This window comes from Zalophus californianus, chromosome 7 (genome assembly GCF_009762305.2).
Source record: "Zalophus californianus isolate mZalCal1 chromosome 7, mZalCal1.pri.v2, whole genome shotgun sequence".
Classification (NCBI taxonomy): Eukaryota; Metazoa; Chordata; class Mammalia; order Carnivora; family Otariidae; genus Zalophus; species Zalophus californianus.
This window is the reverse complement of record NC_045601.1, coordinates 52,690,670-52,708,109: the sequence shown is the minus strand read 5'-3', so window position 1 is coordinate 52,708,109 and position 17,440 is coordinate 52,690,670. Positions and strand designations below refer to the sequence as shown.

Genomic DNA, 17,440 nt, shown 5'->3' with positions numbered 1-17,440 from the left:
TAACATATGTTGCATTATTGGTTTCAGAGGTACAGATCTGTGATTCAACAGTCTTGCACAATTCACAGCACTCACCATAGCACATGCCCTCCCCAATGTCTATCACCCAGCCACCCCATCCCTCCCACCCCCCACCACTCCGGCAACACTCAGTTTGTTTCCTGAGTTTAAGAATTCCTCATATCAGTGAGGTCATATGATACATGTCTTTCTCTGATTGACTTATTTCACTCAGCATAACACCCTCCAGTTTCATCCATGTCGTTGCAAATGGCAAGATCTCCTTCCTTTTGATGGCTGCATAATATTCCATTGTGTATATATACCACATCTTCTTTATCCATGCATCTGTTGATGGACATCTTGGCTCTTTCCACAGTTTGGCTGTTGTGGACATTGCTGCTATAAACATTGGGGTGCACGTACCCCTTCGGATCCCTACATTTGTATCTTTGGGGTAAATACCCAGTAGTGCAATTGCTGGATCGTATGGTAGCTCTATTTTCAACTGTTTGAGGAACCTCCATACTGTTTTCCAGAGTGGTTGCACCAGCTTGCATTCCCACCAACAGTGTAGGAGGGTTCCCCTTTCTCCGCATCCCCACCAACATCTGTTGTTTCCTGACTTGTTAATTTTAGCCATTCTGACTGGTGTGAGGTGGTATGTCATTGAGGTTTTGATTTGGATTTCCCTGATGCCGAGCGAAGTTGAGCACTTTTTCATGTGTCTGTTGGCCATTTGGATGTCTTCTTTGGAAAAATGTCTGTTCATGTCTTCTGCCCATTTCTTGATTGGATTATTTGTTCTTTGGGTGTTGAGTTTGATATGTTCTTTATAGATTTTGGATACTAGCCCTTTATCTGATATGTCATTTGCAAATATTTTCTCCCATTCTGTCGGTTGTCTTTTGGTTTTGTTGACTATTTCTTTTGCTGTGCAAAACCTTTTTATCTTGATGAAATCCCAATAGTTCATTTTTGCCCTGGCTTCCCCTGCCTTTGGCGACGTTTCTAGGAAGAAGTTGCTGCGGCTGAGGTCAAAGAGGTTGCTACCTGTGTTCTCCTTTAGGATTTTGATGGACTCCTGTCTCACGTTTAGGTCTTTCAACCATTTGGAGTCTATTTTTGTGTGTGGTGTAAGGAAATGATCCAGTTTCATTCTTCTGCATGTGGCTGTCCAATTTTCCCAACACCATTTGTTGAAGAGACTGTCTTTTTGCCATTGGACATTCTTTCCTGCTTTGTCAAAGATAAGTTGACCATAGAGTTGAGGGTCTATTTCTGGGCTCTCGATTCTGTTCCATTGATCTATGTGTCTGTTTTTGTGCCAGTACCATACTGTCTTGATGATGACAGCTTTGTAATAGAGCTGGAAGTCCGGAATTGTGATGCCGCCAGCTTTGCTTTTCTTTTTCAACATTCCTCTGGCTATTCGGGGTCTCTTCTGGTTCCATACAAATTTTAGCATTATTTGTTCCATTTCTTTGAAAAAAGTGGATGGTATTTTGATGGGGATTGCATTGAATGTGTAGATTGCTCTAGGTAGCATTGACATCTTCACAATGTTTGTTCTTCCAGTCCATGAGCATGGAACATTTTTCCATTTCTTTGTGTCTTCTTCAATTTCTTTCATGAGTATTTTATAGTTTTCTGAGTACAGATCCTTTGCCTCTTTGGTTAAATTTATAACATTTCTTAGTTTTAATGACCTTTTTTTTGTGGTTGTAAAATAATACATAATGTAAAATTTGCCATTTTAACCATTTTTAAGTGTACAGTTCAGTGACATTAAGTAAATTCACATTGTTGTACAACCATCACCACTGTCCATTTCTAGAACTCTCTTCATCCCAAAGTGAAACTCAGGATCCATTAAAAACAGTAACCCCTCATTGCCTCCCATCACCATTGTTTTTAAAGGAGATAGACAACTATATAAAGCTTAATTTTCTTTACATGAATGAGCACATGATTGTTTTAGGGATGTGAAGGAAGGGGATATTTGCTAATATAACGGCAACAGAACCTACTGACAAAGGTGTATAATTTGTAAAAATAGCTGAGTGGGCAGAATCCTGATTTTCAGTTGCCCTAGGCACTTCAGGGCGCTCCTGATGATGATTTTCCTTGGGCATGTAGTTATACTGATAGAAATCACATTCGTGCATAAAGAACGAGTTTAATTATACATAACTACATACCTAAGATGAGCTTTTACATTTTTTTACATATACTTTATGATTTACAAAAGATGAGACACTAAATTCTAACTGATCTCAAAAACATGGTGTGTGTCACCCTCAGAGCCTGAGTGTCTTATTGTAGGAGTTTTGCTTCTTATCCGAAGAGGCCGTATCTTGCCCCCCCACCCCCACCATAGGGAGTTGTCCTTTTCACGTGGGATCCCACAGTCTCTGTTGGTCCCTGCTGTGACCCTGAGGACTGGCAGATGCACAAAGACTGATTTAGGGTTTTGGATATAGCCGGTGGTGGAACAAAACTAACTGGTCCTATTGGGAATGACACTTCTTTACGTCCTCAACTTGTCAGTATTGAGCCTAATCCTAATCCTTTGGGCTCAAAATAATCTAAAGAAAAAGCAGCCAAAGTGATATGAGTGTAATGTGTGCCCTAGGCACTGTGCTAAAGGCTTTACACGTATTCTTCCATGTAATCGTCACAATCCTGTGAGCTAGGAATCAAACTCCCGTTTTATAGATAGGAAAACTAAAGGAAGAGAAAGATGATGTGACTTGCCAAAGGTACCATTAATAAGTAACAGACTGAGGATTCACTCCTGGTCCATAACAGGCCTAACAGCAGGGTTCCCTCGTAAGAGAGCCAAGGTTAAACAGACAAACCAAAAAACCCCACACTCCAGCCCCTGTGTGGCCCAGTGAGTGGGAGAGTCTCAGGTAAGGCCAGGCACCGGGTCTGGAGGTATCAACTGAGGTGGCTCGAGATATTCTGTCACTCCCCACCACACTCGTCTTCTCTCTCTTTTTTTTTTAGATTTATTTATTTGAGAGAGTGAATGAGAGAGAGTGAGAGCACGAGAGAGAGCACAAGCAGGGGGGGAGGGAGAGGGAGAAGCAGGCTCCCCTCTGAGCAATGAGCCCGATGTGGGACTCGATCCCAGGACCCCGGGATCATGACCTGAGCCGAAGGCAGATGCTTAACCGCCCGAGCCACCCAGGCGCCCCTTGGCTTCTCTCTTGCCGCTTTTCTACATCACTATTACAATTACGGTAGACACCATCCTTAGCCCGCAGTGAAAACACTGCTCCATTTGGTCAAGTTACCCCAAAGCTGCCACCTAGATCAGACCGTGACCAGAAAAAGAGGTGTTTTCAAATTCAGGGCCACCGGAATTGGTGTCAGTTTTCTAGTCTTTATTTTCATTTTAATTACAGCCACTTGGAGCCAGTGACTATCTGGAACTGTCAAAGAATTTTGATACGGTATTCCTACGAAACATTCCACAATTTACGCTTGCAAAGAGGACGCAAGCTCGAAGATTCATAACCCTCATTGATAACTTCTATGATTTCAAGGTAAGGATGTAGTGCATTTTCTCAAGACTAAACATTTTGGACTGTGGAGTCAGATTGCCTGGGCTGGAATCCTGGTTTATTCTCTGGGCCTCAGTGTCCTCATCTACAAATTAGGGAAAATAGTATTTCCTTCAGAACATTGTTGAGGGCAAAATAAGCTAATCCATGAAAAGCACTGAAAGCGAAGCTTGGCACAAGCCAAAGGCTGTATACATAGTATCAGCGATAGCAGTAAAATTGTAGTATTGTAACGCTTCCATCAGAAGACTCTGCAATATCAACGATGCCATCATGCACCAGACCTCGCGTGTGTGCACTACGATGATGTACAAGGGAATGCCTTACCCACACTGAGTGCTCAGTCAATTCACGAGTTGCGTCAATACATGATTGGATGGAAAAAATAATGAATGGACAAATGAATGAGTGACTAGAGACCCTCCTCAGTACTGGAGCTCTCTCTCCCTGTGACCCAGAAACCCTCATAACTAGCATTGCATCATCTTGTTTGTTGGTTTTAGCCATGTGTTTTCAGGTGAGTTATGGAGCCCGTGTCCATTCATCAAAGGCAGAACCGCCCACTGATTAAAGAGTGGGCCTTGGGGCCAGGCTGTCTGGCTTGAGGACCAGCTTAATCTCTTGAGCTGCAGTTGCCTTCTGTAGAAAAAAGAGGGGGGAATAATGGTACTTATTCTATATGGTTGTTGCAAGGATTAAATGAGCACATAAGGCACTTAGAACATTGTGCGGCATAGAGTCAGATTTCAGTGAAGGTGAGCCACTATTTATAGTATATATCTGTGGGGTGCCTGGGTGGCTCAGTCGGTTGAGCATCCAATTCTTGGTTTTGGTTCAGGTCATGATCTCAGGGTCGAGAGATCAAGCCCCACATCAGGCACCAGCCTCAACACGGAGTCTGCTTGAGATCCTCCCTCTCCCTCTGCCCCTCCCTCCCGTGCTCAAGCTCTCTCTCTCATAAATCAATAAATCTTTTTAAAAAAATAGTATAGGGTGCCTGGGTGGCTCAGATGGTTAAGCGTCTGCCTTCGGCTCAGGTCATGATCCCGGGGTCCTGGGATTGAGTCCCTCATTGGGCTCCCTGCTGAGCAGGGAGCCTGCTTCTCCCTCTGCCTCTCTCTCTCTGTCTCTTATGAATAAATAAAATCTTAAAAAAAATAAATAAATAGTATATATCTGTAAATATATATTTATAGTAAAAGCATAAGTACAACTTCAAAATAGAGTTAAATATCATTTTACTGTTAGATACAATTTTTCTCCTTATTGTACAGAAATAGAGCAGTGATTCTAAAATTGAAGGGATCTTGAGGGGAGGAGGAAAGTACCAGAATCCACTGGGAGGAAGAGATGAAATTTTAATGTTTCTTTTATTCATCCATTCAACAACCTTTCTCATACCAAGTGCAGTGCTAAATATTAGAAATTCGATGACAGGCAAAGCCAGATCTGGTGCCAGCCTTCATAGAACTTACAGTCTGGTGTAATAATTAATCAAATATCCACAGAACTGAATGTAAAGTCGCTCCTCAGCGCTGGTGTCTTGGAAGGCTTGAGAGAGGAGTATGGTGCCGTGAGGGTCTGGGGGAGAGTAGACTGATCTCTGTGGGGGTGGGGGTGGGCCTAGGGAAGTCCTGCTGAGGACGGCCTACTGTCAGAATCCCCTGGGCTACCTAAGATCCATGTTCCAGAGCCCACCCACCCCAGCTCAGTAAATGAACCCTCATCCTAGAGGATGGACATGAAAACCTGCATGTTTGCAAGCCGCTCAACTGCTGCTTGTAAGCGCTGAGAAGTGATGCCTAAACGCCAATGCCGGGGGGACGTTTGTAGCAAAGGCCCTGGGGCGGGCCTGAGCGCAAAGGGCAGCTGGCTTGGCTCAGGTGCAGTGCTGAGAGGAGCCTGCCATAGCGAGTGACATCCAAATGTGGCACATGCTCCCAGGGGGCCGGCGTTCATGTGCTCCAGGAGGCCGGGCGGCAGGGAGCTGAGAACACCAGAGCAAGGAGATCAAGTCCCGTCACCTACCAGACACTGATCTGAAATACTCATGTTGGGTCCGGAATGAAGGGAATGAGCCTGGAGGTGGCCCTCTGTTTTTAGAGGGCTAATGCTTCAAGAAAAAAGTGGTAGAGGGGCTTTAGTAGGTGGTTCTTAGAGTAGGAGGATTGATAAACTCTTACTTGTCTACATGGCAGCTAGGAATACCTTAAAGAAAACATATGGCCCCAGCCCTCTGTCCTACCCTTGGTCCTATCTTACCCCCCCCCCCACTGTTTCACTTCTTAGTCAATGGGAGGGAAGAATTCTGTGGTGATATGATGGAATACCAGAACCACTCTCCTAACATTTGCTTTAACTGTATCACACATTGAGAGTTTGTGTTCTTTCTTTAAAGACTAGTTGAAATTATCTTATTTCAGAAATTGGGAGCATTAAACAGGCATTAGTCTAGAATGTATTCATGGAAATTGGTGAAATTGGAGTATTCATATCTAAATAATGAAAAAAGTGTCATTTGTGATTAAAAGGAATGTATAAGAGGAGGTAGAAGGCCATCCAGATATGGAAAAACTATTCCCAAATGTCATACATTATTTTAAGGTATTGGCATCGTTGTTTAATGATGTTTAAAGGGTAGCTGTGAATCCTGAAAACAAATTCAGGACTTTTTAAACATCAAGAAAAGTATGTTTTGTATTTAAACTGATGGACATAAAATTTTATAAAGATATAAAAGGTGTTTCCAGTATATGACCACATATGCACATTCACTCAAACACTTGTGTAATCAAGAAATATTAATGTCAAGCTTAGTCTTTTTGAAGAATGCCTTGGTAGGATGCTGATCGAAGTATAGGTTCTAGAAATTCAGGGTCTAGTTAGAGTACCAATACATTGAACATACCAGAGGTGGTAACCTCTTTGCAGTGCATGAAAAGTACCCCCCGCATGCACGGACCTGAAACAGCCAGGTGTAAATGTCAGCCTCGGGGTGTAATGGAAAGATCACTGGACTTCGAACTGGGAGACCTGAGCTGGCCTCATGAGCTGAGACCTCTCCAGGCCTAAAGTCACCCAATAAAACCTTTGCTCCCTACTTTATAGGATGTTACAAGCTGTGTGGAAATATTTTGAAAAGCACTCTGAAGTTTAAAAATATCACACAAACTAGCTCCCTGTGATGACAAACAGATTTGATTTTGTGCGATATTTGTTCCTACCTTGAACTTGTGAGATGTAGGGAGTACTACCATTCACTCATCTTCCTCTTTCAGGTGCGTGTCATTTGCTCAGCATCGACTCCTATAGCAAGCTTATTTTTGCATCAACATCATGACAGTGACTTGGAGCAAAGCAGAATACTGATGGATGATTTGGGGCTGAGCCAGGTAGGCAATATTAACATAATCTCTTTTTATTATAAGACAGCGTAATTGTTTTTGGTTTTATACATGGCTACATTTTGAAGAAGGAATGCAGTATGTATTTAACCATTGATTTGCTGCTCCTTTTAAAGCCAAGAGAGCAGCCTTTTCCTCAGTATCACTAAATGAAAGAATATAGTCTTAGGGTAGAAGGAATCTGCATGATCTGTTTTTGCATATAATGAAAACAAAGACCAGAGGGGTGGACCCGTGGGCCTGTGGTCACACAGCTGACTAATGGCAGGCCAGCGCTGGACACCAGGGCACCCGTGTCTGGTTCTGGGCTCATTCTGCTACCCCATGCTGCCTATTCTAGGTACTCTTCATGTCTCCTGGATTTGTAGAGCGCGAGATACAGTATCCAAGCATGTGGGCTGGCTATCCCAGGACCAGGGAGTGCCTGGCAAGGCCCTTGGCTTGCAAAGAAATCCATTATTCATCTGCCAGCCCCATTCCATAAACATTTCAGGAGCACCTGTGGTGCAGTGCTCTAGGGACACTCTGTGGAAAACGAGCCGGTGCTGGCCCAGTTCTCCTGAAGCTTGGGGTCTGGTGATTTGCCCCAGGCCAACCGGAAGTGATTTTACATTTCCTTCTTCTGTATGAACATGGCAGGATATATTGCTCAACAGTTGAAATATTAGTCAAAATTTTAAAGCTATCCATAAACACTTACCTCCAGAATGAGCGATCCCCATTCTTCCAACCCCAGAAATGAAAGGCCATTGGAATGAGGAAATAGTTTCTTAGTGACCTGAGTAGAAATTATGCATTCTTAGGAGTTTGGGGGAAATGAGGCCTATAATACGTTAGAAAGTGAACTTTCCAAATATGACTACTTAAACCTATGTGTAGAAATAAATAGTTGCTTATAAACCCATATGCTGGGAACCTTCAAAATGGTGGTTTCTCTAAGAGCAATACATCTGTCCAAATAATGTATTTTACTGTTTGAAAAAATATACTTGAGGGGCTATATCATTTCAGTTTCTAAAGTTCCTTAAATCATTGGTTCTTCAATTTTTCTCCATAGGATCAGGGTTCAGATATAGGGTCAAGCAAGCTCAGCATGCGGGGCTAACAATATATGAAGAAATGAGGGCTCATGACCACAGGGTAATGTAGTTTTGCAGTGGGTCAGCAGGAATGCATGGACTAAGGAGTCCAGAAGTTTTCTCTGAGGAAGTGTGATAGCAAACCCCTAAGGAAAGACACACAATTTCTCTTGCTCACTTACTGGCCACAAGCCCATGTTGGTATCACCAGTCCCAGGCTATTTGCTGGTCTCACAGAGGGATTCCCAAACTTAACCCTGGTTAAGTAGCTCAAGACCCAAGGCAGCTCTGCCTTCCCAAAGTAGACTCGCAGACCAGATCTCTAGGCCCACAGGAGACCTCTCTGTCAGCCGGTGCAGAAAAGGCTCTGTGGAGGCTTGTCCTCAGGGTCTCCTGTTGGGCATGTGGCACCGCCCGTGGTGCTCCGGAGGAGGGTGTCAGCCTCTTCCTAACTTGCCTGAACTGCTGGGGGTTTTTTGGTGTTACTTATTTCTGGCGTACATTTTTAGAGAAAGAATTCTTTTTCTGACATTGTCTTTCCTTTAGGTTTTGCAGAAAATTTTCATCTTGCAAAAACTTTCTTCATGCAAAAATCTTCCTATTTGGATTTTGGGACATTGGTTCAGCTTTAATTACTCTTGTTTTCCCTATTGTTTTCTCCCTGGTAATTTGTTCTGACTATTGATTATTGGTTTAAATTAGTTAATTCTCCAGTCTAGTTTAAGAGATCATATATGGAAAAAGTGTATAGAACATTTTATAATCTAAACCTAAGAAGTTGTTTTAAACCTGTACTTAGTTCTGTAAATTTTTATTTGTGGTAGTTTTAATTAGTGCTGGGTTGTTTTGTTTTGTTTTGTTTTTGAATTGTATTTTGGTAACCAGGACTCAGCAGAAGGACTCTCTATGTTCACTGGAGAAGAGGAGGTCTTTGCATTTCAGCGCACGCTTTCCCGACTCACCGAAATGCAGACTGAGCAGTACTGGAATGAGGGGGACAGAAGCAGGAAGTAACCATTGCTTTGCGCCAATAGAACTCTGGACACGTGATTACGGCAGGGAGAACTCTTTTTTTATGGGACTTGAAGGAATCATTTTTCTCATCATTAATTATGCACTTTGTCCTCTGGACCATTTTTATCTCAAATTGCTCTCAAAGATGGACTGGATTAGTAAGTTAAAGCCGTTTTTATAGGTTTACTTTTTGCCTATTTATTTGGCTTTATTTCTGCACTACAAAATTAAAATCATCACTTCTGAATATTAAGGTAGGACCAGACATTTTGGCTTCATATGAAGCCACCTGCATAACACACACACACACACGCACGCACACGCGCACGCGGTTAAATGCAGTGTTGTTCTGGACATCTCCAAGCTTTGGCTACATGGTAGCCGCATGATACAAACATGCCTTTTATGAGAGGGAGAAAAACCCTACATTTCAATACAAAGCAGAGAAACTTTCTGATGCTATTATAAACTAAAGAGAACAACATTTTAGAATATGGTCTTATCCACGTGATTTTGGGGGGCCATAAATTATACTAAATCTCCTAGGCCTCAGGTTTCCTCACAATTGAGACTCTGTCTTTTACCCTGAGATCAAGCTTGGCAGGCAGGACCAGATCTTCAGTGGACACAGAGTTGCCTGAAAAAATTGAGGATTATGACACCAATAGAATAAGCAGCACGGGTGTCAAATTCTAACCGACAGGCAGAGCCCACAATCCTGACTGCCACTAGGAGGACAGATCCCAGGAAAAGGGGCCAGTGAAAGCGAGTCAGGAGGAGACCGAGTCCTGGACGTACCAGCAGCAGAGTGGATTCCAGTTCATCTGAGGCCAGCAGGACCCCGGTGGACGGGAGCCTCCTTCCCATGGCGCAGATGCATTTGCTGTGCTTGCAGAACCCCACCCTCCACCCTTGCCTCTGCTTCTGTGATGAGATGAATTTAATAGTAAATAGGGAAGAACACTTGATGAACCTACTTAAATAAAATCTGACTTGTCCTTCATTGAGGCCATTCCGTGATTCATTCAAGTACCACCTGACTTTGCTAACTCTTACCACAGAAGGTGCCTTAGTTCAGGCTGTTATGAGAGTCTCAGTCCCTCTTCAAGAAAAAAAGAAAAAAGGAAAAATGTGACATCTTATAAAGCGTTGTGAAAATCACATATATTTTGAGGGGGTAGGCCCAGTTAAAATGAAATGGTTACAGCTATCAACATAAGTAAGCTCTTTGAATCTGTTTAATTTGTAAGTGAATAATCTATCCACATTAGTCTATTTTGGACATTAACCTAAGGCAAGCAGATTGATGGATAGGGTACCCAAGTATAGAGAAAAGTTTAAATCCTGGCTTCTGAAAATTAAATGGGGGTTTAAAATCATTAAAATTTTCTAAAATTGAAGTACAGTTGATACAATATTACTTTAGTTTCAAGTGTACCAGCATGATTCAACAAGTCTGTACATTCTGCTGTGCTCACCGCGTGTAGCTCCCGCCCATCCGCACTCGACGCTATTACAGTACTGTTGACTGTGGTCCCTACGCTGTGCTTTTAACCCTGTGACTTACTCATTCCCTAACTGGAAGCCTGTACCTCCCCTTCCCCTTCACCCATTCTGCCCCTCTCCCCTCTGGCAGCCATCAGTTTGTTCTCTATATTTATGGATTTGTTTCTGCTTTTTGTTTGTTTCACATATAAGTGAAATCACGTGGCCTGACTTATTTCACTAGCATGATATCCCCCAGGTTCATCCATGTTGTCGCACATGGCAAGATCTCATCCCCTTTTATGGCTCAGTATAAAAAGACCTTTACTGAGGTGAAACAAAAAAGAGTTCAAAAGAGCCACATTTATTGCTAGACATTTACATGATCTCAGAAAAAAAAATTTATCCTTGAGAGTTTTATAATCGTCCTTGTTTATCGATAAGGAACCAAGGCTTGGAAAAGTTAAGTAGCTGAACCTAAGATTCACAACTATAAAACTCACGGACTATACCACACCACTTCTATGAGGAAGAGATTATTTTAAATAGTGATTTTTATTTGTTTTTTTTTAAGATTTTATTTATTTATTTGAGAGAAAGAGAGAATGAGAGATAGCACGAGAGGGAAGAGGGTCAGAGGGAGAAGCAGACTCCCTGCTGAGCAGGGGAAGCCCGATGTGGGACTCGATCCCGGGACTCCAGGATCATGACCTGAGCCGAAGGCAGTCGCTTAACCGACTGAGCCACCCAGGCGCCCTAAATAGTGATTTTTAAAAAAATTCAGTGAAGGGACGCCTGGGTGGCTCAGTCAGTTAAGCGTCTGCCTTCGGCTCAGGTCATGATCCCAGGGTTCTGGGATCGAGTCCCGCATCGGGCTCCCTCCTCGGCGGGGAGCCTGCTTCTCCCTCTGCCTCTGCCTCTCTCTCTCTCTGTCTCTCATGAATAAATAAATAAAATCTTAAAAAATTCAGTGAAGATGAATTTACAACAGAACCATTGCTTTGAACTCTATAAATATAAAATGTGTAACTCATTTCTATCAATCGTAGCTTTTTGCTTTTCACTTTTTTTTTTTTTTTTGCTTTTCACATTTCTTTGGCAATTATGCTGTATCTTAATAAAAAGACAGTATGAATGGATGGACAAACAGACAGATGGACAGGCTGACTGGTAGAAAGAGGAACTGTCTCTGTGTGTGTTGGGTGTATGTGAAATAGTCCCCACTCAAGTTCTTTTGTAAAAGTTCAGTTGAGGTCAGGTATTTATTTGGACCTAGGTTTTAATTTTTCCATTTCCAATAAACAATGATGTGATATTAGGGCCCTGACTCAATGCACAGAAGCCCACACGATTCTCAGTGTAACTGCCCCAAATTTTGGTACTAAAGAACTTAAACTTTAAATATTGTTTCTGTAGGGCAAAACTATAGTTCCGGTTTCACCTGAGTACCCGGATCACGTCCCTTATGCCCCACGTTCTCCTGGGCCTGGTAGGATGGGCTATAGTGACGGCGCTGTCTGAGCTGGGAGTGGGAGAGGGGAGTTCCATGGTGGCTGGAAATGGTACATCTTTATCCCCATCTCTTCTCCACAAAGTCTGTTTCATAAAACAGCCTGCAAGAAGGAGAAACAAAAGTCTTAAAGAATAGCTATTACAAAAACAAAAACAAAAAAAACTGTTACCAGGAAACAATATGGTACTAAAAGAAAATTAATGCCAAAATGAGAGATGAAAAAAAACTTTTAGATTGGAAAGCAGTGTTTCAATTCATGTGTTTTTCTTCCAAGTCCTGTCCCTATTACATTCTCAACATTCCAGCCTTTCTCCCTGCGGTTGCATGAAATCTTTTAGAGCAAACGCTCTCTTTCTCTCTCTCTTTTTTTTAATGCTTTAAATTGATACTTGAAGATGGGCGTTTGAGCTGAGTGTTGCTGTGGAATACTCCCATTCGCCTAGAAACTCAAACCGAGGAAATCTTTAGAGTCGGGAAAATGCCCAGGGCACCCTCTGCAATGATCCCTAATTTCCAAACTTGGAAGAAATTAAATAGAGAAAAAGGAAAGCTTTTTTTTTAAAAAAGGAGAAAGAAAAATCCGATCACTGCATTATTCTTGCTGGACAGGCTTATGTGCCAACACCAGTAATAATGAAAAGAAAAACATGGTGGACTTAAAGAATTTTTAACCTATTTCTTACATTTATAAAATGTAAAAGACTATTATAGTACCATTCTAATCAAATTTATGCATTTTCAGTGGGATTTCAAATTTTAGTCATAAGGAAATATTTTAATCTTCCTAAAGTACATTTTTTTGTACCCGTAAGTGTACAAATAACATAATATTTAAATTACTGAAAAAAAAGATATCACTTGTAAAATATATGGATGGATGTGCTCAGATTCATTTATTTAACATTATTTAAGAAACACATGGTGCTTACTGTGTGCTGGGCATGGTTCTAATGCTTTGTACATAAACTCTTTTGATCCTTATAACAGTCCTGTGAGCTAGGTACTGCTCTTACCACTTTATACACAGGGAAGCTGAGGCACAGAAAATGGTAAAACAACATACTGAATTGCTAGCATGTACATTGGAGCCGTAAAATTACCCACATACTAATTTATGAAGCTTTCCATGTAACTGCTTTGGTCCTGAAAACAGTCTCCCTAGTCCAACTACTTGAACCTACACTTGTAGCTCCTTCATCTGGAATAGAAGCACCCAGAGACATTGGGGTCCTGGGGCCCTGACATTTGGATTCCTGACTGATTGCCGGAACCTGGCAGCAAGTCTGTAATGAGTGATATCGTGCTCTTGGAAATTATCATCATCAGATCAACTAACCTGAAAGACATCCCTTGCTGGTAGAAAAAGATTTTCTTTGGAGATGGAGTTTACACCTTTTTCTTAAGGCAGAATTGAGATTTGTTTTTCCCATTGGCATAGCAGTTCATTTTCCCGGAACATAAAATTAAAACTAATAAAATCTGTCCTCTTGTTGAATGTCTGCTGACTGTCCAGCTTTGCACCGGAACCTCTCATCTGTTACCTCAGCCGGCCACTCGGCCCGGTCGAACATGTCGTCTGCGACAGTGTGAAACTCCAGAGGATATCTGTTTTTCCTACTTGCTTACGAAGTCTTCCAGAGGTTGTCCTGAGAAGTTTCCTGCCTCTGGGCTGTACTTTTTGGGTCCCCGGGGGTTGACTGCTGGTCTCTATGCTCTGCCTGTTCTTCTCATCTGAGCACAATGGGAAGGGTGCAGGATCTGGTTCTGCCAACTTTTGATCTCTGAGCCCCAATTTTCTCGTCTATAAATGAGAACAGTAATACCCATTTCCTAGAGTTATTCCGAGACTAGCTGGTAAAAAGTACTTTGCAAATGGTAAAAGGTTAAGTGAAGAGTAGCTGTTATTGATACTAATAATGAGGATCATAAAGCAATAATAAATGCCAGCTCTGCTTTGCATTATAGCCTTTGAGGAATACAAAACAGTAGATGACACATCCCAACCCAATACGGTTTCTAGCAGAAGGGAAAAGAGACATATTAAATGGCTAGACCCAAGGGCACGGAATTCTGGCTTAATGAGATGCTGTGAAGATTGTCAAATTCAAATGTATTCTTTCAGGACTAGAGAGAAAATAGACTTGCCTGTTTGGCGAACATCGAAGATTTCCCGGAAAGAGAGCTCCATCTTGTGGTCAGTGGGATGAACTGACAGAAAAAAAAGTCCAAGAATCCCACAGGGTTGGAGAACAGGGGCTCTCCAAGTCGCATGTTCCCAGGCCTAGGTTCCACCCAGGGAGACCCTGATGTACTTGGTCAGAGTGGGGTCTCAGGCCCAGTATCTGTTAATGCTCCCATGGGATTCTGATGGCCAGCGAGGGTTGACAACTGCCCGTCAGGAGCTTGTGCCCCTCACCGCACTGCCAGGAAGAACAGCGTTGAGCCTCCAGGTGGGTCTCTGGACTCCCATACCAGGCCACTTCCCAGGGAGCAAACCCTGCTGCTCAGAGGCCCTCGAGCCCAGGTCATGGCGTACGAGGGCTTCTTGGGGCCTCCCTGCTGCCCCCCAGGGCCTGCTCTCCTCCTTCCTCCTATCAGCTTTTATGCACTCCTTCCGTTGTGATGCAATACATCATGTAGCTTCCAGAAAATTCAACTGTATACTTGTGAGGGAGAGTGAGAAAGGTCCAGAGTGAATCAGTGATATTATGAAAAATAGTTTTGCCCTCAACAGACTCCCTGGAAGAAACTTTGGACTACATTTGGACAAGTTTGAGTTTATTGCTAAAGGGATAAAGGATTCCTGGGAGCCCAGTGGGGCCCAGTGCCCCAAGAGCTGGTGTAGGGAACTGGACTGGGGAGAGGGCACGGAGCATGGAGACGGGGTGGGGCTAAGCCAGATGGGAATTTGAATACAGGAGAAGATGGTGGCCAGTCTACCTAATGAAACCTCTCTCTCTCTCTCTCCAGCCAGCCCTAACTTCCTTATCACCAAGGGCAGAGCCCTGGCTTTAGTCGTCAGTAGCTCCTGCTGTTCTCAAGCACTTGGCACTTTGCCACCCCAGCCCCACCCTTATAGCTCTCTCTCCTTGAGCTGCCCTGGACCCATATTTGGTTCTCCTCCTGCCTCTTATGTCCTCCTTCTCTGAATGCTTCTGGCTCCTTTTCCTTTTTCTCGCCCCCTAAGTTCTTTCTTGAACACATTAAAAATGGTTATTATAAAAAGACCCAATATTATACAAAATGCTTTCACACCCATCATCTTCATATTCTTTTCCTGATTCCCACAGCTACAAATACCACCCAATGCTGATAAATCCCAAGTGCGTAGCCCCATCCCTGACTTTCCCCAATCTTCTGCTCTGTATTGCCGGCTGCCTACTGGATCTCTCCTCCTGAATGTTCTGTCAATTCGGTATGTGAACCCAGTCTTCCAAGTCCACAATATCTTCTTGCAATGATATCATCCCAGGCACTCATGCAGCCGCCATACTCGAAGAATTGGCAAGGGCCAGTGATGCTGGGAAAAGAAGTGATAGACATTAGAAGCATGTTGATACCTGCTTGAGAAATGGTTTGAGCAAGTGTTTGTACAGGACCAGACCTGGTAGGTGGCTAATTACTGGGATGCGTAGCAAATGAACAATCTGAAGGTAGGAGCGGTCGGAGCAAACGTGGTCCCAAGCCCTCTGGGTCTGTCCTGAGTTTCCACAGTAACTGAGTTAGGCCTGGTGTCTCCCCCATCCTCATTCACCCTGGGGCTGAGGAGAGTTTGGAGTCTTACAGAATGACACTGGCCTTCAGGACTACAATAGATAGTTGATAGTTCTCATTCCTCTTGTTCAGTCTCTAACTGAAGGAATGAAGAGTTTCTTATGGTGAGGCCCTCTGCCAGGTGCTATGTGGGATATGACCATGTAAATGCTTACAAAATCGTGGTTATTTTGATAAGGGAGTCTCTGTGTTGACTCAACTGTTCCTTAAGGAAATCTCTCCAATTAAAATCAAAATAAAAACTAGAGTCAGGCAGGGACGAGCCATACTTGCTGAGTGTCGCCAAATCTTAGCTAAGACAAAGACTTGATTCATGTTTGGGGATTCAGACAATAAACTCAGAAAATGCTTGGAATCTAGATGATCTGGCTTATCACACTTCATGTTCTTATCTTCAGCCTGCATCTCCCCTCTGCTTCAGCTCAACCCCCACAGTCCAGACACCTTCCTCCATCCCCTGCCAGAAAGGGATACTCTAATAGACACAAAGATCCCTCCAAGAACTCCCCCAGGGAAGACCAAAAAGAACCTCCTTCTCCAGCTTTGGCAGATGTTACTAGAACTTGCCCATTGTCCAGTTCGCCTTTCCCTCCAAGCTTATGGGAGGATCACACCTCCCGGCCCCTCCACAGTTAGGCAAGGCCATGTGACTAAGTTCTAAACAATCAGTTGTGAGCAGAAATGATGTGCCGTGTTGCTTCCAAGGTGAAGAACTCACTAGTTTGTTTGAAATCTAGATTGCTCTTCTCTTGCCATGGAAAACCTGGAAATACATTAAGACAGATATACCCAAGATGAAAGTAGCCTGGGGGCACCTGGGTCACTCAGTCAGTTAAGCGTCGGACTCTTGATTTCCACTCAGTTCATGATCTAAGGGTTGTGAGATCGAGCCCCGCGTTGGGCTCTGCATTCAGCATAGAGTCTGCTTGGGATTCTCTCCCTCTCCCTCTTCTCTCGCTCTCTCTCTGTCTCAAATAAATCAAGAAAGAAAGAAAGAAAGAAAGAAGGAAGGAAGGAAGGAAGGAAGGAAGGAAGAAAGAAAGAAAGAAAGAAAGAAAGAAAGAAAGGAGCTTGGAATGCTGAGCCGCCACATGGAAACCCATGGTGAATGTTGCATGAGCAAGGAATACAATTACATTCTGATAAGCCATGGAGATTTTTGTGCTGCTTGTGTATTGCAGCATAAACTAGCCTCTTTTGACTAGGTACCAGCCATCCCCCAGGCCAGCTCTTTTCATTTTTGTTAATTGTCTGAGGACCGCACTCTTCCCTGAGAATTCATACTAAGAATGGCTTCTCTCTTCAGCTCTCTATCTCCAGATCCACCTGCTGTTCCCCTGGGAGGGCGGAGCAATGTCAGCTTCTCTCTATATTCTCCCAAACTCCAACATTCATACATATGCTATAACTGTCCTCACCAGCCCCACCTCATTCCTAGAGTACTTTTTAAAATCCTTGCTATCTTTTTAATACTTTCTTCTTGTGTGTGTTCATGGCCACAGTGCACACATTAGGTGGACAGGTTCAAATTTATCCTATGACTTTAAACCCATCCTTGCTTGCGCTCTCATAGCTAAGAAAGCTTCTTCAAGTTATTTA

The 17,440-nt window shown here is 43.1% G+C and overlaps 1 protein-coding gene across 4 annotated transcripts in view; it reads left to right on the top strand.

Annotated features, from left to right (window-relative positions):
- AFG1L (AFG1 like ATPase) overlaps positions 1 to 10,278 on the top strand; it is a 221,597-nt gene extending 211,319 nt beyond the window's left edge. For 2 of the 4 annotated variants that reach the window (XM_027604016.1, XM_027604014.1), the window contains exons 12-14: positions 3,414 to 3,554; positions 6,851 to 6,964; positions 8,602 to 8,932. In XM_027604016.1, coding sequence (XP_027459817.1) covers positions 3,414 to 3,554; positions 6,851 to 6,964; positions 8,602 to 8,733 — 387 coding nt within the window. In that variant the 3' untranslated portion in view covers positions 8,734 to 8,932. The other 2 variants (XR_003521753.1, XM_027604017.1) reach the window with 2 other exon arrangements.
- Positions 10,279 to 17,440: the final 7,162 nt, after the last annotated feature.